General features: G+C 49.6%; 2 protein-coding genes and 2 pseudogenes across 2 annotated transcripts; 1 reads left to right on the top strand and 3 right to left on the bottom strand.

The window, feature by feature from the left end:
- Positions 1 to 362: 362 nt before the first annotated feature.
- On the bottom strand, positions 363 to 3099 carry LOC147961294 (F-box protein At1g30790-like). The gene is made up of 2 exons (XM_087533748.1): positions 1815 to 3099; positions 363 to 562 (listed from the first exon to the last, which is right to left on the bottom strand). Exons 1-2 carry the CDS (start codon positions 3097 to 3099, stop codon positions 363 to 365), a joined length of 1485 nt encoding a protein of 494 aa, XP_087389874.1.
- Positions 3100 to 8246: 5147 nt separating this feature from the next.
- On the bottom strand, positions 8247 to 11613 carry LOC125525667 (small ribosomal subunit protein uS8my-like; annotated as a pseudogene).
- A 4961-nt stretch (positions 11614 to 16574) lies between these two features.
- LOC125525255 (uncharacterized) lies at positions 16575 to 17165 on the top strand (annotated as a pseudogene).
- A 506-nt stretch (positions 17166 to 17671) lies between these two features.
- On the bottom strand, positions 17672 to 21244 carry LOC125523546 (uncharacterized). Its single transcript, XM_048688574.2, has 2 exons — positions 18372 to 21244; positions 17672 to 18273 (listed from the first exon to the last, which is right to left on the bottom strand). The coding sequence occupies exons 1-2, from the start codon at positions 21106 to 21108 to the stop codon at positions 17831 to 17833; spliced, it is 3180 nt and encodes a 1059-aa protein (XP_048544531.2). The 5' UTR covers positions 21109 to 21244; the 3' UTR covers positions 17672 to 17830.
- Between the last annotated feature and the right edge of the window lie 4357 nt (positions 21245 to 25601).

Genomic DNA, 25601 nt, shown 5'->3' on the forward strand with positions numbered 1-25601 from the left:
TCGCTGTGATTCATACTGCTTCTTCCCCTCCCATGCACGTACGTTCTGCCACCGCCAACAGCTTGCCACTCCTCTCCCATATACACTAAACTAAACATCAAAACGTGTTACATCCATTCAATCTGAAGTTTGATTACATATCCTCTTGTAACAGTTCCTACATCTAAACCATCAACACGTACAATGTTAGTCTGTGCCAGTAGTTTTTGAGTTGAGCCATATGCTAAAATGCTAATAATTTGAGCAACGAGCAGCTCCAGCAAACATGCATGTACAGCGACCAACAGACAGCTAGTACAGCCATCAACAGTTAGCAGGCTTGTACAACTACACCTGGACGGGGGGCGCGCTGCAGGGGCACTTCAAGAGCCGGCGCCTCTCTTCTCTCGCAAGACGGAGGGGCTGGAGCGCGGCGGACGGCGCTGCTTCATGCATAGGAACGGGCGGCTCGCCGGGGAGGAGGCACGGCGAGGCGGCGGCTCGCCGGGGAGGACGCATGGCGAGGCAGCAGCATTCAGGAGGACCGGAGGGGGCATGACGAGGCGGCGGCACACTGCTTTATCTATATTTATCTCATGTGGATTCATCGTTTCATAAAACCAGGAAAAGTTCGATCGAACAGGAAACGATGGAAACGACTCGGAGGGCAAATCCGTCTTATAAAATATGAAGAGTGGGTCTGGACGTGGAAACAAAGGAAAAAATCCATTCTGTGGTGTTTTATCTAGCTATCAATGTAAAGTGTGGTATTTAATCCAATAAAATGAAAGGTGTGCTATAGGAGCAAAGTACCAGGAAAAGTGTGGCATTTCCTTAAATTGCCCACTCATCTCATGGAAGACAGAGGCTAATTAGTTAACTAATCTAGTTTAAACTTACTAGTAGCAGGCCAGTAGTTACGGCTAAGGATCCGGCGTATGTTCAGAGGGCATACAGTTGACAAGTAATTGGGCCATCTTGTCAACACTATATACATAGTCCCGTTTTGCTACACAGAATTCCCCCTACTGCCCCCATATATATATGCAGCAGTATTTTCAAGAGCTGAGAGGACTATAGTTACGAAACTATAGCTTTCAAGAGCAAATTACATTCCATTTCTGCATTTTTCTTTGTTACACTAAACTTGTAACTTTTTTAAGCATGTGAATCACGTGTCAAAGAAAAAAAAGGAATGGCTAGCGCTTAGTTTACCGTCAAAAAATTCTACAAATTTGCTCATACACGTCTAAAAAAACACTGTGTTATAAGAAATCATCTAAGGTAAAAATCACAATGTTGTTTTTGGAGCTTAGAAAAAAAAACTTTGCATGTGATCTCAACATGAGATCGATTATACTCACTTATTAGTCGACTGAGAATTAATAAACCCAAAAAAAATTTAAGAGGCAGTCAGTAATCATCTAAAATAAATGCCCTTCTATAAGATGCATTCTTCTAAGGGAGTGTTTGTTTCAGAAGCCCTAGGATTTTTTCTAGCCCTAGGGACTAGTCAAAAAAGACTCTCCAATAGAGTCTTTTTCTAGTCCCTGTAGAAAAAAATCCCTTCCGTTTGGTTTCTAGGGACTTTTTAGGGACTTTTTTTAGTCTCTGGGACTAAAAAGTCCCTGAACCAAACACCCCCTAAACCCCCCTAAGTTCGAGGGCCGGTCTAGCATGGTAGATGTCCGCAGCGACCAAGGTGCGCCAGCTTCGGCAAACACACATAAGCATTCCAAGCGTGCACTTCGGCAACAACCGTAGCACCAGTGACAAGGCCTGCGTAGATGGTGAGGAGGTCAAGATGATGTCCCTGCAAGGCTGTCTTCCGAGACAGGCGACGCTTTCCTCGTACACTGCAATCTGCAAGAATATATTCTTCCAATTGTCGGTGTCCCCGCTCTTCAAGTCGAGTAGCATCTCAATGTCCCCGGTGGATGGGACATATACCCATATATCTTCTGGACAGTCGTCTTGCGTTAGGAGGATGTGGCGACCATTGCCGATAATGGCTAGTGGGATGACCTTGACGTGGTTGTAATTGTCGTATCGACCTCTCATGAAACAATTGACCTCTGGTGACGCAGTGCATTCGTCGATTCGACAGTATAAATCCCACACGGCGCTTGACCCACATCCACGTAGTATCCAAACATCGTACCGATGATAATGGCCGTGATATCGTCCCCCGGGAAAAAAACATAGATCCCCGGCGAGCTCCGCCAGACAAAACCGCTTATTCAGAGCCTCACTGTCCATGCCTGACGGTGGCGCCGGCACAGTCGCAAAGGTCTCGTCAGAGACGGAGAATGAAACGATCATCATCTCTTCAAGCGTGCGGGGTGAATCGTGTTTGCGGTGGGCTAACCAGTACACGTACCCTTGCGCAAAGGCGCTCGGTGTGTAGGGTTCCAACCAACAATCCACAGGCCTGGAACGAACCGTGCGCCACGACTCAGCGGCGGCGCTGTTCACCACGTAGACCTCGCACCCGACAGACGTGGGGCGGCCCCCGCCGTCGGGTTCGCCGTAGTAGTAGACGCGCACGACCTTGTGCCTCCTGACGCGCTCGTCGTAGCCGAGCCCTAGGCTGGCGTACCTGTGAGCCTCGTCTCCGGGGCGCCGGCAGCCCGTGGTCCGGCCCTCCGGGAGGGCCCTCTTCTGGCCAGTGGACGGGTTGCACAGGACGTGGATCCCCGTGGGGATCAGCTCGAGGAGGACGAGGCCGCGGCACTGCACCGTGACGAGGAAGGGGTGCGTGGGGCATGATTCCGCGGGCGGGGGAGGATCCCAGGACGCCGTGATGAAGCGCGGGAAGCAGCCGGTCGTGATGGCGATGGGGATGCCGATGGTCGGCGACGCGCGGCCGTCGCGGCCCACGCCGTGCAGCTTCGCCTCTTGGTCGTGGTCGTAGGGGTAATCCTGCAGGCGCAGGATCTTGGGGCGCCCGCCATGGATGGAGTGGTGGCTGTCGGCGAAGTCGTCCGAGGAGAGCGCAGCGGCCCAGGCGCGGGAGAGGCAGCGGCACCGGAGCGCCGACTTGGCCGGGAGCCGCGCCAAGATCTCATCCTGGATGATCTCGTCGGGGAGGACTGGGCATGGGCGCGTTGGCGGCTGCATGCGCGCGTGCGGCACGGGTGAAGATAAACCTGGGAACGGTCTGGGCTGAATCCATAGTTTCAGTCAGTTTTTGTACTGGGTTGCCTTTGGATTGGATGAAATGGGCCAAACCCCTAAATCAATTTAGTTTGGTCTGGGCCTTAACAATTGTTGGACTGAGTTGGTTTGGTCTGGACACGAACCGAACGGTTCCAAACCGTCTCGACCCATAGTCTGAAACCAAATCGATAGACCAAATCGTGATCTAGGTGAGGAGCGCCTCTGTACTGAGCGATGGCCGCCGCCCGCCACTCGTAGGATCTTCCACTGCCGCCGCCGACCAAATCGAGGGATCTTCCACTGCCGCCGCGGACCAAATCGAGGGATCTTCTGCTGCCGCTGTCGTTGCCGTCGGCTGGAGCATGGTCGCCGCCTTCCCCTCCCTTGGGCCTTGGCTGAGCTTGGCCGCCGCTCACCGCTGCGGTTAGGGCTCGCCGGCTGCCGCTGCAGTTGCCGCTGGCTGGAGCTCGGCAGGTCAGTGCATCCTTCTCTCTCTCTCTCTCTCTCTCTCTCTGAACCTTACTCGTCTCTGCAGGCTGTAGGTAACTCAAGACGCCGCCGCCGGTGACTCAAGATACGGCTGCAAAAGTTGGTTGGATTCTGAAATATTTGATCGATGCCTGTTACCTATTGTGTGAGATTTGGGGAATTTTGTGTGAAATTTATCATCTTGGACATGAATCATGTGCTGCTGTGCATCTCTGCTTTTGTCATTGCTCACCTCCTTTGTTTTTAATAAAGTGGTTATGACACTGCTCACCTCCTCCGTTATTTTACATTAGCAGTTCAAGAAGACCATTGCAATATTTGTGGGTAAATAAACTGTACAATCCTTCTAAGGTGTTCTCAGAACAGAGTTCTTTGAGAAACCAGGCCTACTTTTGTTCTATTAATCTACTCCTAACATATTGATTGTTTCTTCAAGAACAGAGGGAAACGTGATGTTTTATTAGTTGTATCAGAATAGCATGTGAACTGTTCTTAGTTGCTTCAGAATAGAATGTGAAGTATTCTTAGTTGTTCCAGAATAGCATGGATGATTTGGTGAACTATAATTATCTAGCTTCTGGATGATTTGCCTATATTTACTTATATCCATATAAATCATTCCGTTTATGAGTGCAAGCTGATGTCACATGAAGGTTTAAGTTCTTACATACTATTCTTAATTGAGGGGTCATATTGTTCTCAACCTTTTATTATGTTTGTCACATGCAGGTTTCATCATTCTTCTTCTCTTCATACCAAGCCTTTCATACTTTGAAGGTGTTGTGATTTGGGACAGAAGGAAGGCAGGACAGGAGGTGTTTGATTGGTGTGATAAAAAGGCTTGAACCATGTCTGGGAATGTGTCAGACAGCTCAGGTATTGGTGAATCAGCTGATGAGTTGTTGCAAACACCACATAGTAGGCGTGCTAAAGTCTGGGAATACTATGAGCCAGATTTGGTAGAGGTGGACAATGTCCAGAAGGCTGTGTGTAAGTATTGTTCCATGAAATTAGCATGCAAGTCTGGGACGAGCAGCCTTAGAAACCACATTGGTGAGTCATGCCCCAAAATCGATGATGAGTCCAGAAATAGGTTTCTTGCAACAATTAAGAAAAAACCATCAGATGTGGGGTTTGTTTTCGATCCTCAGAGAAGTCGTCAGCTCATGATCAAATATTGCATCCACGCCGAGGTTGCATTCAGGAAGTTTGACGATCCTTACTTTGAAGAGTGGATGGACTCGATGCAGCCCACCTTTAAAGTCATTCGGCGCCAGACTGTTCGCAACGACTGTGTGGACGTATATGAGCAAATGAAGGATCAGCTGCGCATTGAGTTCGAGTCTCTTGATTCCCGTGTTTGTTTGACCTCGGACATGTGGACCTCTGTACAAGAACTAGGCTATATGTGTGTTACCGCTCACTACATTGATGTCAATTTCAACCTGAAGAAGAAGGTCATATCCTTCAAAAAAGTCAAGTATCCACACACAAGTGCGGCCATTGAAGAGACTTTGTGCAAGTGTTTGAATGAATGGGGCATCAAAAGGAAATTGTTTACTTTGACCTTGGACAATGCAGCAAACAATAAACCGGCAGTTGACTCATTTGTGCAACATCAAGACCATGGCATGTTGTTTGGTGGTGTGGATTTTCATGTAAGGTGTTCGGCACACATCCTTAATATCTTAGTTCAAGATGGAACAAGATATGTGCACAAGACCATAGAAAAAATCCGTGAACTTTTAAGGCATATCGCTTCTTCGCCATCAAGAATTCAATCCTTCAATGCGATTGCCACAAATTTGGATCTTCCTGAAAAGGCTGTTGGCATAAATCTTGATATTCCAAACCGTTGGAACTCTACATATCTAATGATTGGAGAAGCTCTGGAATACAAGGGAGCCCTCAATAATTATGCAAGTGAAAATGGTGAAATAGCACCGGACGATGTGGAGTGGACTAATGCTGAAGTAATGTGCGCATTTCTAAAAGCTTTTGAAGAAGCGACAAAGTTAGTATCAGCCGATAGAACACCAACAGCCCATCTTTTTTTGCACATGGTGTTGTGCATCCGCCAAGCGCTAAGGGACCCTCAGTGGAGCACTAGTGGCACTATGTCAAACCTTGTCTATGCTATGGGCCAAAAGTTTGATAAATACTGGAAAGAGTCAAAACTGAATGTTGCAGTTGTCATCGCAACGGTGTTAGATCCAACCAAGAAATCTGACTTCTTGGAATTCTTCTTTGAAAAGTATTGTGAAAATGTGGATGATATTGAGAAGTGTCTAGAAGGTGTAAAAGACATGATGAGGTCGTATTATGAGAAATACGAGGAAGCCAGAAGAACCACCGAGCACTCGGTATCTCGGCAAGTCAGCGCCAATATAGGATCACCAGTTCTTGGCAAAAGGAGGCTGGAAGAAGAGTTTGCTCAATACAAGTCAAGAAGGAGGTCGTACATGCAACCAAAGTCTGAGCTGGACATGTATTTGGAGAAAAATTTCGACAGCTCCGGGGGAAGTTTTGATATTTTGATATGGTGGAAAACACATGCTGAAAAATATCCCATGCTCTCAACCATGGCTCGTGATTTCCTTGCAATACCTTTTAGCACCGTGTCATCTGAATCAGCATTCAGTTGCAGTGGAAGGACTTTAGGAGATTCCCGATGCTCGATGACGCCCGAAACGCTTGAGGCTTTAGTTTGCGGAAAAGATTGGCTTATCAAAATTCCAAATAATGAAGGTATGATATTATTTTCCCTGTTTGGTCTGGAAACTTCTTTACTAGTATACTGAGAAAGCTTTATGTTGCTTAACATGTACTTTGAAAGTGCAGGCCCAAGTGGGACAGCCTAATGAAGAAAAGGTCTTATGTTAACAAATTGGTAAGTAAAATATATGGACATTTGCATAGATTCAGTTTTAGACCGTCTCATGTCATGGCTGTAATGCTAATGTTCCCGTCTAAATCTTCATCATGTTGCCGAGAGGTTCCGGTCTAAATCTTCATCATTCTGTCAGCGATACATATTGTAGATTATGAAACAACTAGTACTACTAGTAGTATAGTTAACTGTGCTGGATGCCCCAAGTTATATTCATTTACACTTTAGTACATAAATATAATACCTTTCTTGTTGCCAAATTTGACTGATTATGCACAGAGAAATTGATGTGCCAAATAGAGTGATATTTGGTCAATTCTCCTTGGACTTTGAGTGATGGTTCACACTTCACCTCAGCAAACTAGTCTCAAGTGACATAATATTCTTTGGTCAAAATACTCTGCTTTCCCGTCACGAAAATTCTCTTGATTTGACCACATACTAACAGTGTATAGTGACAGGGATGTGATGGACGTTCAATTTTTCTTTGTTTCTTTAGAAGCATCCATAGGGAATTCTTGCTTTCCATGTGAAGATAAAAACAGAGCGTAGCAACCATAGGAGTGATATTCTTCTAAGGCTGCAGATTTTTTGAATTGAAGAAATCTGTGTTCTACTAGTGAGATATGGTCGTGTTAAAGTGCGGCGATTGCTATATATCATTCTGATGTACCTGTTAATACACTCAGGTATCAACACGAAAGCCGGGGTAGAAGAAACCATTCAGAAAAGGGAGATGGATGTCCAGCAACTATGTAAAATGAATTATGTAACTGAGTTATTGTGTAACATCCAGTATTATGTGTAATAATTTTAGACCCCATGCTGTAACATCCAACGGCTACTTAGTTAGTCAGGAAGCTATCCTTTTCCTAGTAAAACTGGGTTGCCATTCTTATTCCTTGTCCATGGATTGAAACTATGGGTTAAATCCATAAATGGCATATGGTTTGGATTGGTCTGGGTGGAAAACGCATGTAGTTTGGTTTTGGTTTGGATGCTAGCTTAATTAATTTGGTTTGGTTCGGTTTGATTGCTGGAGGTGTAGTCATATGGTTTGGGCTGGGTTTAGTTTGGATGTCAAACTATTCCCAGGTCTAGGTGAAGTGAATGGCTAGGGCAAAGAAAAAATTCTTTTACTTCCCCCGGGTCGTACGTCCCACTTCGTGCGACCCGACCCTCTCCTGATGATGATGACACCTAGCAAAACGAATCTCAAAGCACACCTTCCTTTCTTCCACCTCTGCCCTCTCTCACCCCTGTCTCTTTCTTCTCTGTGAGCAGGAGCAGCACTAGCACGCGCACGACCAACAGCCAGAGCACGTCCAAGGTCCAACCGCCGGCACCATCCCAAGCAAATTCTCCTCCCTCACCGCCCATGGCGCGCCCTTCCAGATCAGCCGCAGCACGACGCCCCTTCCGTGCTCGTCTTCCATGGCTATCTGGCCATCAACAGCCCCAATTTCTTTGCCGCCGCCGCCGGGGCAGCAGCCGAGGAGACTCAAGATCCTCGCGTTGGGCAGCTAATGAGGAAAAGATCCAGGGAGGCGGACAGCAGAAAGAGCGAGCACATCATGTTCTAGCAGAAACAAGATCGTGAGGCCAGGGTTGCTAATATCTCACCACCTACGCTCCATGCATGAACATGAACATGTATAGACAACCTGTGTATCAATTTGCATAATCTTGCAACAATAATGATCAACACTGCCTCGAGCAAGAACGTAAACATAGCCCAAATTAGCCGTGCTTTAAATCCTCGATTATGGAAAAGTGGCTGCGACAAGGTTCTCAGCAAGATCATAGATGCTCGAACTAGAATGTTACTCGTGTATCTCAAAGTACATGGGTGTATTACGCCTACAGAAATATCTGTCCCAAAGAAGGATTGCAATATTTATGTCAGTGTCGCCATTTTCTGTTGGCCATGAACAAAAGCAGCAAGCTCTAAATGTCCAAATAAAATGACTTCAGTCATAACAGAAAGATAAACAATGCAGCCCAGGGCTGATTCAGCATGGGATGACTGTGTTTCCTTCTTAATGGAAGTAACCGAGGACCTGGCCGCCCACATTCTGCCTAATTGCTTCCTCGTGATCTAAAACGCCATTTGGGGTGGTCACCACAACATAGCCCCACTGCAAAGCAAATAAGAGCACGAAAAGGAAATGTGTTAGAAATAACACACTAACTCTACAAAATAAATGAATAGCACATAATAAAGCAGGACAAATAAGCATTCTGAAGTAAGTTTAGCTACAAGTGCTTAATTTGACATCCGAACCAGAGATGGGATCGAAGGAGATCCGAATAATACGAGTAACGGCAAGAAAGTTTACACTACGTAACAGTATCAGTTAGTACCGACACTTTAGTCCCTCCACGTGGCCGGTCCACCTTTAGTCCCGGTTACCAACCGGGACTAAAGGAAATTTCCTGATTTTTTTTTAAAAAAAAATTTTGGAATTTTTTTTGAATTTTTTTATTTTCAAATTTCTGAATTATTTTAACCTCTAATCTCTAATCACCCCTCATCATTCTAAATCATCTCACTACCCGAACGGTCACCCATCCTCTCACTACTCCAGCCTGAGCACGCTTAACTTCCGGGTTCTATTCTCCCTCGTTTCCAAGTCTACACTTGTTGTTTTCCTGACAATAGTAAGATGTCAATCCTATTAACCCTCAGGAATTTAGCTTGAGCATGAAGTCACATATTTCACTGTTTGAGTTTAAAACTATTGTTCTAAAAAACAATAATTTTTTAGTAACACTAATATTTTTGAATAAGTAGTTTGACCATAGTTTGACCAGATTTGACCAAAATTCAAAAAAGGTGAAATAATTATTTAATAACACTAATATTCTTGAATAATTATTTAGTAACACTAATACTTCTTGAATAAGTAGTTTGACCATAGTTTGACCAGATTTACTGAAAATTTAAAAAAACTGAAATTTGAGCATAACTTTTTTTCCTTTTGGAATTTGAGGATTCTAGAAATTTGCAAACAGGCCGTAGACGGTCTCCATCGGATGTAACTTTTCGAGTAGATGATTTTTCATATAAAAAACTTTTTCATCCGAGTTCGTATGCAAAAGTTATGCCCATTTTACAAATTCCAGAGAGATTTTGTAAATAAAGTCGAAATTCATATTTGTAAATTTTCCCAACAACTAGACCACATATCACATGTGAAACTTATTTTCTTTTATTTTTTTGACATTTCCATCATTTTCTTTTATTTTTTTTAAAACTGAAAAGGCGATCCAGGGGGGGATAGTTTGAAAATGGGACCTTTAGTACCGGTTCGTACCGGTTCGTGGCACGAACCGGGACTAAAGGTCTCATCCCCATTAGTCCCGGTTCGTGCCTTAAACCGGGACTAAAGGTCTAATCTTTAGTCCCGGTTTGTGGCACGAACCGGGACCAATGGTTGTGGGCCAGGAGCGAGGCCCATTGGTCCCGGTTCATCCCACCAACCGGGACCAAAAGGTCTAGATGAACCGGGACTAATGCCTTAGCCGCACGAACCGGGACCAATGCTCACATTAGTCCCGGTTCTAGACTGAACCGAGACTAATGGGCTGAGCCGGCCTGGACCATAGCCCTGTTTTCTACTAGTGAATTTCCCTGAGATGTGCTTCTACTCACTTGCCAGTCATCTCTAAATGAAAAGATATAGGACTCTTATTTGTGGCAAAACAATTCAACTAAGTTAGCAAACCTTCTATGGTCTGTCATACAAAAGAGATAACCTGTAGAGTTTTTCACTTGCCTTGCTTTCCAAAAGTGGTTTTTGCAGCAGGGAAAGATGAACATTTATGCTATATTCTTCCATGGCTTAATTTATTTACTCAATTACTCAAAAATCTGCCACAACCCACAATGGCATGTTGATTAGAATGTTTTCAAAACTTTTCAGGCATAATTGGTTCATGACTAACTTAGCCACATCTAACCTTGGGCAAAGTGTGGCGAACAAAATGTTCACCACAAGTGTGGTAGGATTTGGCAAAAAAACTGAGCCTATGACATGTCGACCGTGTATCTAGAAAAGTGTGGCAATGAACAAAACACATGCCTAAGATGTTGTGGCATGACAATGGTTCGGGGTGGCACACTTAGACTACAAACCAAACATCCCCTACGTACTAGTAAAAGTAAAATATTGTCTGATCTAGCAAATATTAGTTGCTCCTAACCCTAATGTACATTTAAACTAGCAAGGTCTGGCACACCATATCTTCACCTTCCTGGTCCATTCGGTATCCATAACAATATCAAAATAGACCAAGCAAGATAATTGTATCCCTCAACTAACAGAAGATATGAATGTTCACAAAAATCAAATATGAGTTGACAACATACCTGCCTGTTGGAAGCATCCTAGTTCTGTATTTTTTCTATTTCCATAGCCTTGAGATCCTGCCTGTAAGTGAGAGCTTTGCAATCTTTAATCCTTCCCTTAAGTTCCACGGTGATTTTTCCAACCCTATGTGGATCAAATACCTCGAAATTTTTTATGTAACCTGAAAAAAGTCAGGAAAATAAATTTCAAGGTAAAATAGCAAAGTAAAAGAAATGTTCTCATAAACTCTGAACAGCTTAAATTGCAACTGCGGGGGCAGGAGGCAGGGGCACAACACAGATATTAGCCGAGCAAACATAAGAGACCAAACAACATTACAAGTTTATAAAAAAATCCTTTCTTTTCACATGCTGAAGTCAAAATTATTACATCAGTAGGTAGCACCAAGCTGAGAACTCTGAAAAGAAAAGGCAGCCACTAACCCAAATAAACTCTGAAAAGAAAAGGCAGCCACTAACCCAAATAACTTATTTTTTCACTTGCTCTCGAGAAATGAAGGTGTATAATGCATAGTGATTCAAATACAAGATTATTACATCAGTAGGTAGCACCATGCAGCAGCCTGATGAGAGGGAGCACATAGTAGCTGGTACCTTTGTGCTTCATGATGTTGAGGAACGAGATCATGACGCCGGAGATGGGCTGGAGTTGCGCCGTAGCCTTCCCCCGCCGCTCCGCGTTCACCATCATGCGCAACGCATCGTTGAGGATCCTCCGGCCCATCGCTCGCTCGGTCTCTCCACTTGTAGCCTCCTGCACCTCTCGGCTCGCGTCTCTACCAGCCGCCTGTGATAACCTGGCTTAATAGGGATGATAGACTACTCATATCAATAAGAATTCCTTCTTTTTCAGGAGCCCATTCGGACAGAACTCCAAAGTTAAGCGTGCTCAGCTTGGAGTAGTGTCAGGATGGGTGACCGACCGGGAAGTTGCTCCCGGGTGCGCACGAGTGAGGACAAAGTGCGCAGAAAAGACTAGTATTGATCTGTGGGGCCAGTCTAGATCCCGCCAGGAGTAACGACCACTGGTGGGTGTGTCTGGGGCGTTACACCGCCGCCGGCACTCGCGATGAAGAAGAGCAGGGTGGGAATCAGGGAGGATGCAACGAGCGTTAGAAGTGGGCCTTGCTCGCTCGATGATTTCCTGCAATTTTGGTGGGGGTCTCCAATGATGGTGGCCTTATATAATCATTACAAAGGTCGCCTATGGCATGAAGAGCCTTTCTAAAAAAGATGTTGATTGTGCCGTATGATCTACAAAAAATGGCTGAAATAACCCTATTTCGAAGGTTATGCCCAACTGTATCCAAAAACATCGCTAATTGCTGCTCCACGATAAGATGTGGACTGTCTTCTAACAAATTGCGATCCCTCAGTATGTCACATAAGCATAAGAACACAGCTCTTTCAAACCTTAACATGTTTTTACACAACACATCGCTTTTGCCAAAAAAATTGGTTTAGATAATCAATCTGATTCGATCTCTTTCATGCATTGGGCCACATGTAATACGTGGTCTTCTCTTCCTTATATTATACTCCCTCCGTTCCAAATTACTCGTCGTGGTTTGAAAGGGAGTAGCACGAACAATGACTACCATTGCAGCAAGTGCGAAGAAAACAGCGGCTCCCCTAACCATCATTTTTTTTCTTTTGTATGTCTTCTTGACCATCTACAATTGATGCATGCTATCAAGAATAGTACACATCACCATATATTGCAAAGATGTCCTGGACAACAGCAATTTTAACAAAAATGTGTAACTGGACAGCGGCAAAAAATTTACTGGACAGCAGCATATACATGGGGAGAGGAAGAGAGGTTCGTACCTTAGGAGAGGAGGGTGTGCTTCGCTCTGCCGCCGCGCCTGAGTAGCACCTACACCCCTGCCTTCTTCCACTTGTGTATCCTACAGATGGGGAGAGGATGAGATGAATCAGCCGCCCACGCAGATCGAAGGAAGAGAGGGCTGGTGGAGCGCAGGAGAAGGAGCAAGGAAGAAAACCGGCAGCGCAGGAGATGGATCGAGGGAGAGGTCCGGCAGTGCAGGATGTGGAGCAAGGGAGAGGGCCAGCGGCGCAACAGAGAGGAGGGAGAGAGGAAGAGGGCCGGCGGCGCACCTGAGTGGGAGAAACGCTGGAACGAGGCCTAGTAAGGTCTTGTACAATGGAAGATGGTTAGGGGAGGTGCTTAGAGAAATAAACCAAGCTTTCTTTAAGCACCGGTGCTTATTTGTACAGGATAGACGCTTAACTAAGCGTCTCTTCTGTAGAAATAGACACCGGTGCTTCAGAAAAACTCGGTTTATTTTCCTAAGCACCTCTCTAAATACCTCCCATTGTACAAGGTCTAATGGGTCCGACCCATGACATTCCGGGCTGTGACGCCAAATTTTCATTCAGTTAGCCCCCTCGTCACCCGCTAAGAAAAAAGGTTAGCCCCCTCATCACCCATCACCTACCTGCTACCTCCCTCAAAACAAAAAACTTCAGTAGTAACACATTATCTACTTTCTGTCTTGAGTCCCTGCCAGTTAATCTAATTTAATTGTTTTTATCCATTCATATTTTTCTAATACTGCAAAACAGGTTTTTTATATAATGGATCCTATATCTGACAATTCTTTTGCCGTTCATATTTCAAACTCTAGTTTCTAGTTTCATTTTGCTAATTCAAAGTTAAAAATGCATAATTCTCATTTTGTGGAGATCTGAGATGCAAGCTCTGTTGGAAAAGGCAGTGCATAGGAAGTGCTTAGGCACGCCTAGGCGCTAGGCAATGGCCAACCGCCTCGCCTAGGGCATAAATGGAGGTCTAGGTAGGGCAAGCAAAGAATTGCCTACCCAAGCAAGAAATCATGCCACATACTGCACTGATATGCCAAACGGGTTATATTTCATTGGCAGTAGACGGTAATTAACTTATTTATATGTCCTAAACTAATATCAACACTCATATAATAATCACAAATACACTACGAGTGAAAACTATATTACCACCTAGGCACTAGGCGAAGGCCAACCGCCTCGCTTACGCCTACCGCTTTTTCCAACCTTGGATGCAAGACCACTGTTCTATACTACTATTCAACTTAGAGTGTTTATTTAACTAAGTCCAGTCCATTTATGCTTGCTACATATAATTGTATTTGTCTATGTGGACAAGTGAATTCTTCATTTGCTGAATAGAAAATACGTTTTTATTTATTTTTGATTGGTCTTTTCTATGAAAAAACACATTCGGCCTGTAATAGTATATTCTTACACATACTCTAGGGCAAAATGGAATATGAAGAACCACCTTCATTTTAGTATTTTGCAATTTTGGATCACTGAATAATGTACTGCTCAGTGCTCCACGGTATTGAAATCACCACATGCTTTGTGTTGTCCATTTTCTTGATTCAAACTTCATTACTTGCTTGAAGCTTTTTTGTACGGTTTTGGAGAGAAACCGATGTACAGCGGTCCTGCTAATTTTGCCCTATGTGCAAAGTCTTACATCCTTGTAATGTTTTCTTAACATTTGTGTAGACCTCTAGGGCTTTGAAGTGAAGCACAAAAGGGTTTTCTATGATTGTGTAGTCCCATTGTAATATGATTGTGCTGACCTCATTGTAATTTTTTAAAGACCTTTCTAGAGCATTTAAGTGAATCACACATTTTTTCCTTTGACTGCGTGCTCCCGTTCTAATATGGTTCTGTTCTGCTTATACTTTTATATTTAGATTATGTAGTTGAGTAGTCTCTTGATATTACAGCGAATCATGTTCCATGATGATTGTAGGTCTATGACAGGCAAAACAATTTATATATGTCAAATCTAGACTTGTTGTAATGGAATAGGATGAATCAGGCTGGACGTACCAAGCGGGCTTTTCGGCCCGCTCATGGCCCGTTCGGTCTTGGCCCGCTCGGTCCTGGCACGCTACATAAAATGGCCGGTTCGGTCTGCCACATCAGGCCCGAAAAAATCTCGGTCCAGTCCGGTCTTTAACCGGTCCAACCGAACGGACCGAGAAAACATAGTCATCGTTATTGCTCTTCCTCGTCGTCGCGGCCACCGGCTGAACTGGGCTGAACCACCATGTCCCTGAGCTTGCCCACACCTTCCTTCCTCTCCTCCCCGTGTCCTGTGGCCTCTTGCCGTCGCTGTCGTGCGTGCACCGCCGCCGTTCGCGAGTTCTACCCATGCCGTCGACCCCAACCGTCGGACCAATTCATGCCATGGCTGCGGATTTCAGTGCCATGGCACGGCAAATACTATTTTTTGGACTGTGGGAAAAACGCCCGGCCGTGATACTATTTCAGCACAGCACGCACGCAGAGAAATGCTCCTCCGTAATTTTCTCATCCAACAAATGAGGCAAGTGCTTTTTTTGGAAGGAGCTAGATTTAATACCGGGCGCTTCCTATAATCACACGCCATCCACGGTGCCGTTTCTTTTGCGGTTTTTTTTTCAGTCGAACAGAAAACAGCAAGTACGAGGGAAACAAGGTTGGTTCCAAAAATTACGGCACCATCTGACGATTATCTACACGTCCGATTTGAGCCGCTAATCACGGCAAGGCCGGCGCACTGCAAATCGTGGGTTCATGCACGTGCTATATTACTTGCATGCAACACAAAAACTAGTAATGAGTCCACGTTCATGAGTAACAGCCGCGCCGCCCGCGCACGTCGCCCACCTCGAGCGGCGCCCGCGGTGTTTTCCACCTCGCCAGAGCACTCCTGCACGTCGCCTACCTCGCCGCTGCTCCCACGCACCTCGTTACTGATGGTGGTTGTCCGGTCCGCTCGGGCTGGCCCGAGCTTTGCCTCTACCGGTCCGGTCCTAAGAAACAGGACGGCAAGACTGGTCGTTCCGGTCTGGTCCGGACCGCTGCCGGCCAGTCCAAACGGTGGCTCGATCATGGACCGAACCGGACCGTGTCCATCCTGAAGGATGAACAAGGGTTAAATTTAACGGCAAAGAATAATGTAGCCGTTGTTCCTCCATGGTTTTGCCACACTATCTTTGTAATATCCAGCGTCATGTGTTTGTGAGTGTCGATATCTTTCATATTCAGTATCTTCCCTGTGTTCCCTTTCCTTCTTTGCCCATTGTTTTTTACTTTACATTTGTCGTGCAGTATTTAAGGACAATAATGGGAAAATAAATAAAAAGTGAGTTCAGAAGGCATATGGGAACAAAAATGCTAAACATACGGATTGTTTTTACAGGAGGTTACAGACAGGCCCTTCTCACCTCACTAATCCCCCCCCCCCCCCCCCCCCCCCCTCATTTTCAGGATGGGGCCCGCCTCATCTAATCACCAATTAAAACAACCCATCTCAGCCTTTGCCTGTAAAGTCCTGTAAAACATCCGTAGTTGTAGCACAGACGGTATGGGAAATGGCATTGCAGCTAAGGAATCTGGACTCCTTGCCACCAGAACCACATGGCAAAGCTATGGAGAAATGAGTTCATAAAGACCATTTTCATTGTGTATTTAGAGCATCTCTAATAGAGGGTCCAAATGTAAAAATAACTCCGCCCGCCCGCCCGTCGTAGCTCCGTCCGCCACCGCCCCGCCCGTCGTAGCTCCGTCCGCCACCGCCCCGCACGCCGCCGCCGCCCCGCAGCTCCGCCCCGCCCGGCTCCGTCCGCCACCGCCCCGGCCGCACGCCGCCGCTGCTCTCCGATGGCGCCGAAGAAGACGCCGAAGGGCAAGTCGGGCTTCTTCGGCGTGAGGCAGAAGCCCTTCGGTAACTGGGGTGTGGAGTTCTCCGACACCGGAAGGCGTTGGTGGATCGACACGTACCCCTCCGCCCACGAGGCCGCGTGTGCCTACGACGTGGCGGTGTGGCGTGCCGAGAGGCCTCGATCGCACCTCAAGTTTCCAAAGATCGAGAGTCGGGCGGAAGCGGAGATACTTGTGCCGCAGGGCATCAACATGAAGAAGATCATGACGAAGAAGAAGAAGACGAAGAAGCCGTCGGTTGTCGTCAGTGCTGGCGAGACCGACGAGGAGGTGATGGCGAGGTTTGCTCGGGAGCATCCGGAGTACGTCCAGGCCGAGCTGGAGTACTACTAGAAGCGTGAGGCGGAGCAGAAGAAGAAGGGGCCGAAGAAGGAGGACGAGGCCGGTCCCTCGATGGTGATCCCCATCGAGTCCTCTTCCGAGGATGACTGGGCAGACTTCTCGGACGAGGAGGAGGAGGAGGAGGGGTGCGACGACCCGATGAAGGAGGAGTTCTGGGCGCAGTTCCGCAACTCCGACGATGAGGAGTAGTTTATCTAGTAGTTTGAATAAGTAGTAGTTGAAGTTCATGTATGAAACTATGTTGAATTTGATGTTTAAACTACGTTGAATGGACTAGTAGTATGTTGTTTACATCTTCATTTTGGACCATCTATTAGAGTTGCTTTTTTGGACTATCAATTTGGATTATCTGTTGGAGTTGAGCTTTTTTCAGAGCTCCAAAATGCATTTTTTGACGGTCCAAATTTTACATCTCTGGTTTTGGACCGCCAAAATTGGACCATCTATTGAAGATGCTCTTATCCTTTTAAGGTAGCGAGATGGCAATGGATGTTTGAAGCTAAGGAATCTGAATTCCTTGTCACCTGAACCAAATGGAGCTGTACCTATCTTCTGTTCATTACTAGATTATTATAGCTTCTGTTTCTTTTCCCACATGATTAGATGTTTGCTAATGCACCCATAAGCCAAGGGAGATCAAACCATGGTGCATCTCCCTGAATACACTTGCATTCATCCCGCTCTTGGCACAGAGGCCAATGTAGTAATCCCGTTTATCTGTTTATATACTCACTCCGTTTCAAAATAAATAACTCAACATTGCACTAGCTTTGTACAGTAGGGAGTAATATGGAGAAGCAAGATCCTGCTATCTATCGAACTCACTGCTCCGGCTGTCAGAGGGAGCACGCTAGCTAAACCACAGGCTTGTTTGCACCGCAAGCGCGAAGGCAGGCGTCTCTGATGAGGTGCATCTCGGCGGCGGCCTCCTTCATGCCCATCCTCTCGTACGGCGCCCGCCGGCAGCAGCTCAGCGCGACCCTCACGGCGGCGACCACGCAGTCCCGCGCCGTGACGCGCACCTCGCTGTCCTCCGAATACGACGTCGACACCGTCGACATGGTCGACATCGAAGCCGAAACAGAGACTGATCTGTCCAGCCCCTCCATCAGCAGCAGGGCCGGGTCCAGCACCTGCTCGATCCTCTCCGGGAACGCCGCCGCCACGAACTCCGGCAGCGTCGTGCCGTCCCCGAGCCCGCCGTCCGTCGGCGCCTTCCCGGCCAGGATCTCCAGGAGCGTCAACCCGTAGCTGTACGCGTCGCCGGCCGTGGACACGCTCCCCGTCGTGCCGTACTCTGCAAATGGCACAGCATGCGCAAGAGTTTCTTCAGACAAGTGATCGTGACACCTGACATGCCATGGTGGAAAAGTAGCATGATGGAGAGAGACGTACCCGGCGCGACGTAGCCGATGGTGCCCCTGATGCCGATGGTGCTCTCGGTGCCTCCGGCGGTGTCGAGGAGCAGCAGCTTGGCGAGGCCGAAGTCGCCGATGCGGGCCGTCATGTCGTCGCCGAGGAGCACGTTGCCGGGCTTGAGGTCGCAGTGCACGATCGGCGGGTCGCAGCTGTTGTGGAGGTAGCTGAGCGCGTCGGCGATGTCCACGGCGATGCTCAGCCTCTGGACCAGGCTCAGGCCGCCACGCTTGCGCGCGTCCGATGGCCCCGGGTGCAGCCACCGGTCGAGGCTGGAGTTGGGCATGAAGTCGAACACGAGGGCCCTGAACTCGCCGCCGGCCGCGTCCACGCTGGCGCAGCAGGTGACGATGCCGATCAGGTTCCGGTGCCGCACGCTCCGCAGGGTCTCGCACTCCGACAGGAACGTCTTGCACGCCCCGGCTTGCCGGAGGTCGAGCACCTTCACCGCCACGGCCACGGCATCGCGAGCCAGGTTTCCTTTCGTCTTCAGTGCCAGGGTGCCGCGGTACACGGACCCGTACTTCCCGGCGCCGACCAGGTTCGCCTCGGCGAAACCGTCGGTGGCTTTCGCAAGCTCGGCGTAGGACACCCTTGGGTAGTAGTTGCCGTTGAGCACGCTGCGGGCCGCCGTGCTCGTGGTCCTCGACTTCCTCTTGCGCCGCCACAGGAGGACGGTGAGCAGTACGGCGATGCACAGAGCGGCCCCTATGACGGGCAGCGCGATCTTGAGGAACAGGTGAGAGCCTCTGGTGGTGGAATCCGCGAGTGTCCGGCACGGCGGCAGCCTGAGCTGCGTTGCGCCGCCGCAGAGCGCGTTGTTGCCGGCCATCTTGAACCCGGTCGCGTTCGCGAACACGCCACGCTGTGGGACGTTGCCGACGAGGTTGTTGCCGGACACGTCGAGCACGACCAGGGAGCTTATGTTCTCCAATCCCACGGGCACGCCGCCGGACAGTTCGTTCCGCGAGAGGTCCAGTTTTTGCAGCCCCGTCATCTGGCCGAGCTCCGGCGGGATGGCGCCGGATAACCTGTTGCTCGACAGGTTTAGCATCCTGAGCCCCTTCAACTTGCTCAGCGACGGCGGGATGCTTCCGGCGAAGAGATTGCTGTCCAGGTCGAGGAACTCCATGCTCTGGCAGCTCCCGAGTTCCGCCGGCACGTCGCCAGATAAGCGGTTCCCGGCGAACGTCATGAACGTGAGTTTCACAAGCTGGCCTACCTCTCGCGGGAGTACGCCGTCCAGCTGGTTACCCGACACGTCCATCGCCGACGACAACGACGTGAGGCCGAACAGTTCCCTCGGGACATGGCCGGCGAGCCCATTGCGGGAGAGGTTGAGCAGCATAAGGCGCTGGAGGTTGCCGAGGCTGGGAGGGATCGTCCCGTTCAACGAGTTGTCACTGAGGTCGAGGCTAAGCAGCTGCGTGAGGTCGCCAATGGTGGACGGCACCGGCCCGGTCAGCTCGTTCCCCTGCAAGTACAGCTCTTGGAGGTTCTTCAGCTTGCCAATCCCCTCCGGGATCGCGCCGGCGAAGAGATTATGCCGGAGGTCCAGCGCCTGTAGCCCGACGAGGTTCCCGATGCCCGGCAGTATAACACCAGAGATGCGATTGCCCGACAAACTCAACGCCTGGAGCGTCGAGAGGCGCACGATGGAGCTCGGCATCGCGCCGGAAAACTTGTTGCCGCCGAGGAATATTTCCGATAGCGCGTCGCAGCTCGTCAGGTTGTCCAGGAACTCCCAGCCGCCGGTGTCGGTCGCCGTGAGCTTGTTGTTGGACAGCTGCAGCGACACGGGGCAGAGCCTGCCGATCTCCGGCGGCACCTGACCGGTGAAGCTGTTGTTGGCCAGGCTGAGGAACTGCAGCTGGGTGGCGTTGGCGAGCGTCGCCGGGATGGGCCCGGTGAGGTTGTTGCCGCCAAGGAAGAGGTACACGAGGTTGGGCGAGTGCGTGCCTGTGCCCGGCGGGAGCTCCCCATGGAAGGCGTTGTTGGTGAGGGCGAGGCCCTGCAGCGACGACATGTTGAAGAACCCCGGCGGGATCTTGCCGGAGAGGCGGTTCTGGTACACGGTGAAGAACTGGAGATTCGGGAGGCGCGCGAGGCCCTCGGGGATTTCGCCTTCGAGCAGGTTCTCGGCGAGATCGAGGTTCTGGATGGTCTTGAGGTTCGCGAGCGAAGGCGGGATGCGGCCGGAGAGCGAGTTCTTGGCCAGACGCAGCATGGCCAGCTTCGGCATGGCGCCGAGCCAGGCGGGGACCCCGCCGGTGAGGTTGTTGTTGTTGAGGTACGCGGTGGTGAGGTTCCCGAGCCCGCGGAGCGCGGCGGGGATCTCGCCGGTGAAGGCGTTGTCGCAGAGGCTGAGCCACCGGAGGCGCCCGAGCCGGCCGAGGCTGGCCGGGATGGCTCCCGTGAAGGCGTTGTCGGTGAGGTTGAGGACCTCGAGGTGCGCGAGGTCGGCGACGGCCGGGGAGAGCGTGCCGGCGAGGCGGCGCGAGCCGACGTCCAGCGTCGTGACGCGCCCCGCGGCGCTGCAGTTCACCCCGGCCCACCGGCAGAAGCGCCTATCGTTGCTCCAAGACCGGAGCGCGCCCGTCGGGTCCTGCGTCACGCCGACCTTGAACGCCAGCAGCGCGTCCCGGTCGTCTCCCGCCGCCGCCGCTAGACAGGAGAGCAGGAGCAGAGCCACCGATGCAACCGCTGGCGCCGCCATGGTGGTCCGTCCGGGGTCGTCGGATGCCGATCAGGTCTGCATGGGCATGGCCTGCATAAATGGGGAGCTCGAGCGATGAAGTCACGGCTGGCTAGCGCATACAGGTCAGGTAATCTAATCTGTTGTGCAAGTGAGACCGAGTAGACGGTGAGTACGGACGCACGCACTGTACGGTAGGTAACGCACGCTGATGGTGGTACGATTGTCGATGCATGCACTGACCTCGTCTTCGTCCTCGTAGGTCGTAGCAGCCGGGTCAAGAGAACACGACAGGTTGTTAGTGTACTTTTATACATTCCGTTAATCAACTAGTTCGACATGGTATTTGCGATTCAGCTAGTCGTAATAATGAACTAATGATCGTGCCAGTACATCGTTAGGCACTTGGTTGAGATTATTTGGGCGTGATTGCCGGTGCAAAGTGGCTGCTAACCTAGTGTTTGTCTCTTTCTTCAGAATGTCAGCTGGAATAACTGTCCATAGAACTATTCTTTGTCTTGCTAACCATTATTCGCTTTTGCTTTTTTTTTTAGGAAAAGGAGGATGGTCTTCGGACTCTGCATCTGGAAGATGCATGTAGCCACTTTATTAATTATTCGTAAAGACTTTATAAAATAATACATCAATATGCCTAAAGCCACCATCTTGACAACATCTGTCGCTACTTCTATCCATTGATCAAGGGGTGCAGAAAGTGTGAATTGAATACCCAAACCTTTCACCTAAGCTTAACATCTGAAGCGGGAGACTCCAACCAACCCACATACTAGGTCTGAGGCACAAACCGCTATGACGCACTTAGGTCGTCGCCGCCGTTTTCCATCGATCCATCTTCAGAGCAAATACAGAGCATCGACCTTGCCAGGCCTGCTGTCGACGCCACCACGGCCCCAGACAACAACTTCTCCCCGCGTGCGTTCATCATCACACACCCGTCGTCAAGGCCCTACCGCGCCACGCCACCAAGACTCCACGTCATCGATGCGTCACATGGAACGCCGCCCCACCACAGATGTCGTCCACTGGTCCCTCGAGCCAATGCATACCTCCAAGAATGACGCCCCCAAGAGGGATACGACACAAGAGCAATGCCATCATCCGATCAACCGATCTAGGGTTTCCCCTGGAGGTGGCGGATAGGGGTCTAGAGCTTCTGCACCATGATGCCTTCAGGAAGGGGATGACGCAGAAAACGCCACCATCGCCGGCCTTGGCAACGAGCCAAGAGCAAGGTTTTCACCCAGATCTGCTCGAGGAGCCTCCATCTAGCCTCGTGTGCATGAGACCGCCACCAACCACCGCCGCAGCGCATGAAGTAGGCCGCACCGGCCAGATCAGATCTGACCAGAAGCCAAACCACATGTACAACCGACCCATCCACCAAGCCCTCCATTGCCGCCGCCATCGATCCGAGATTCGATCGGCCGCAAAGCCGCCCGCCGTAGCCATGAAGCAGGGACGGCCACCGCGCCGCAGGACTCGACCAGTCGCGCCTCCACACGCCGGGGACCCCGCCCAGAAACCCCCGCCACCGCCATCTGCCCTCGGGCTTAGCCCGGCGGCGACGGGAGGAGAGGAGGGATTAGATTGGGACTCGACGGCGGCTAGGGTAGCGGCGCGCCCAAATCGCCCGGTGCAAGAGCGATGCGGCGGTTATTCCTCGGGAAATTAGGATTTTATTTTGCCTCGGTCGATTCTCCCAAGTGTGTGACCCTCAGGTGAGACAGGAACGCCGCGGCCGGCTGCGGCAAGGTCCCGCCTAGAGCAAGCCGGAGCCATCGACGACGCGGCGGCGGCATCATACACAGTGACAAGTAAGGAACTTGACTGTCTGGGAGAGGGGGAGTCGGAGGAAGAGATCCTAGCATGTATAGTTGGATGGTTGGGGCCTCGGATGCTCAAGAAGGATGAGGCAAAAAAGGCGGCACATGGCAGCCCCCCCCCCCCCCCCCCCCCCCCCCCCGCAAGTAGCGGCGGCCGGTGGGAGGCTCAACAATGCATGAGGAGAAGGAAGAAGGGAAATTGCGACCTGGAAACTCCACCGAAAAGATAAGCCCAAATTCCAACGCTCCAAAAGTAGCGGCGTCCGGCGGGAGGCTCAGTGATGCATGAGGAGAAGGAAGAAGGGGATCGCAACCTGAAAACTCCACCAAAAATGCCAGCGCGGGTGGGATGAAGAAAAAGATAAGCCCAAATTTCAATGGTCCAAAAGTAGCGGCATCCGGCGGGAGGCTCAGCGATGCATGAGGAGAAGGAAGAAGGGGCGCGACTGAACTGGCAATGCGAATGGGAGGAAGAAAAAGATAAGCCAAGAATCCAATGTTGCGAACAGAATCGACAATAAATGGGTTTTCTCCGATTAACCGATCTATATGCAGCACCCATTTTAATGTTGTGTTTGTTTTTTTCTCGTAACAATATACTTAGCTTTTTTTATGGAAAGGCCACATGCAATCTATTTATATAAAATAGGACAAAATCTTACCAAAACTTTGCCATTTTGGACCCATCACAAATTGGCAAAACCTCGTCGTTTTCAAATCCAGTGACACAACAATAGAAAAAACCCAGCAAGGCGGGCCTTAGCTAAAGATCCAGCTCTTCAGGTGAAAGCCTAAGGCCCGGTCGGGTTGGGCGACGGCGTCGGCATCGTCGCTTCCCTCATTGGGGCGTCGCCTTGAAGAGCATTGGTTCCCATTCGCGCTCTGCATGTGCTAGACGCTCATGACTCTGCGGTCGGCAGGTGCCCGGTCGGCAATGTGGCGGTGCGGCGTCTAGTTTGGCAACGATGATGATGGCTAGCGGTGCAGGGTCGCGGCAGTGCTTCGGTTGTCGATGCTTACCCGGCATGCTTGACAGGTCTCTTCTGGGTCTCGCTATGCCGTCGCGGAGTCGGAGCTGCCCGGGAGGTGCCTAGGCGGCGACGATGACAAGTGGCCGGTGGTCTTCGAGGAGGTGTTAGTTGGCCCCAACTCTGTCCATCTCTCCCTGTGTTTTGGTGGTCTTCTTAGTCGGAGTTGTCTGGCGCCTGCGCCGGTGGCCGACTGTTTGGCATAGGCCGGCATGAGTTTCGGCGTTTGTGACGACGAGGACTTCGTTGGTAGAAGACGATGGTGACGTCGAAGTCGCTGGTCATGGAGGAGTGATGACGATAACACTTGGTGACGCCCTTAAGTTTGTGTTTCCTCTATGCAGCATTGTTGTATCTTTGTGTGGGTGGCCAAGTCAGGCGGTGTTGCCCTATGTGGGCTGTTGTGATGGTTTTATCCTGATTTTTCGTTAATTAAGCGTTCAACCCTCTTTTTAAGGAATCGGGATCCTTATGGACCGGTTTCGGGAGAAAAAAAAGCAAGGTGGAGGTCACCAGCGCGTACCGGTCCGCGTCCGCGGCCGCCGCCGGCCGCAAACACCGGCGCCACCGTGCATGCTCTTCTTGCGTCTATGGTCGTTTTTTTTCCTACTGTTTGTCCCGCATGGTGACATCGGCGGTGCCGTGATGGACCGAAACGGGACACGTCCCTCCATATCTACGACGAAGAAGATACGTTATTACGTACTAGTAATAACGAGTAATCCATTGCTGATTGCTCTGCCTATACATGACTTCCTGCACGCTGATGCTGACATAAACCAAAACGGTGACATTGATTAGTCTACCTTGCTCTGACGCTGACACGACCCAAGTGACCATCCATCTGTTATGCACGCAACAAAAGACTGGGTCCGCGCAAACCAACATGTATTTGGATGGTTAGGATTTAAATTTTGATGCTTGCATTAATTTCTAAATTTATTTTATGATTTCCGGTGATGTGTATTTAGTGGGAGGAGATGTTTCCCTCAACGATGAGGCACCTACGGTAAACATGATATGCTGGCTCAGTCTTTTGACGATACTCATAAAAGTAAGATGTGCGTGTGTGCGTTTATAGAGATGAGTATAAGTATATGTATATGAACGCTTTGCATCTGTACTGATGTTAAAAAAAAGGACCGGGTCCGCGTGACCGCATGGGAGCTGCGTGCCATGCGCCATGCCCGAGTGTATACTAGTACTACGTCCACGCGTGCACTGACTTTTCTTTAGGATAGGATATGATCGAAGGAGCCGGGCGTTCATTTCTTGTTTTGCCGGCGAATTAGTCAGACTCTTTATCTCAGCGCCAGCTCCGCATTGACCTTGCCTCCGCCGCTGTCGGATTGGGAAAAGAATTTTCTTCCTTAGGAGAATTTTGACTGCGAAAGCTGGCAATCATAAGCAAAAGGTTAGAAAAATGCTAGAATAATGGCCTAAAAAATTTGGTAAAAATAGAAAGTGTCAACGACGAGATTCTCTGTTAAGGCCATCTTCAAACGTTAGAAAAGGACACCTGCCAGATCAACAGTTATACTGTCAACTCCCTCGCGCCCGGAAAAGTAGGATCTAGGCGATCAAGGAGGCGAGGGATCCCTTGCGCGCCGCCGGTTCCCTCTCTCTCCGTCGGCCGCTCCGG

This window comes from Triticum urartu, chromosome 7A (assembly GCF_056163025.1).
Source record: "Triticum urartu cultivar PI428250 chromosome 7A, HENAU_Tu73, whole genome shotgun sequence".
In the NCBI taxonomy this organism is placed as follows: Eukaryota; Viridiplantae; Streptophyta; class Magnoliopsida; order Poales; family Poaceae; genus Triticum; species Triticum urartu.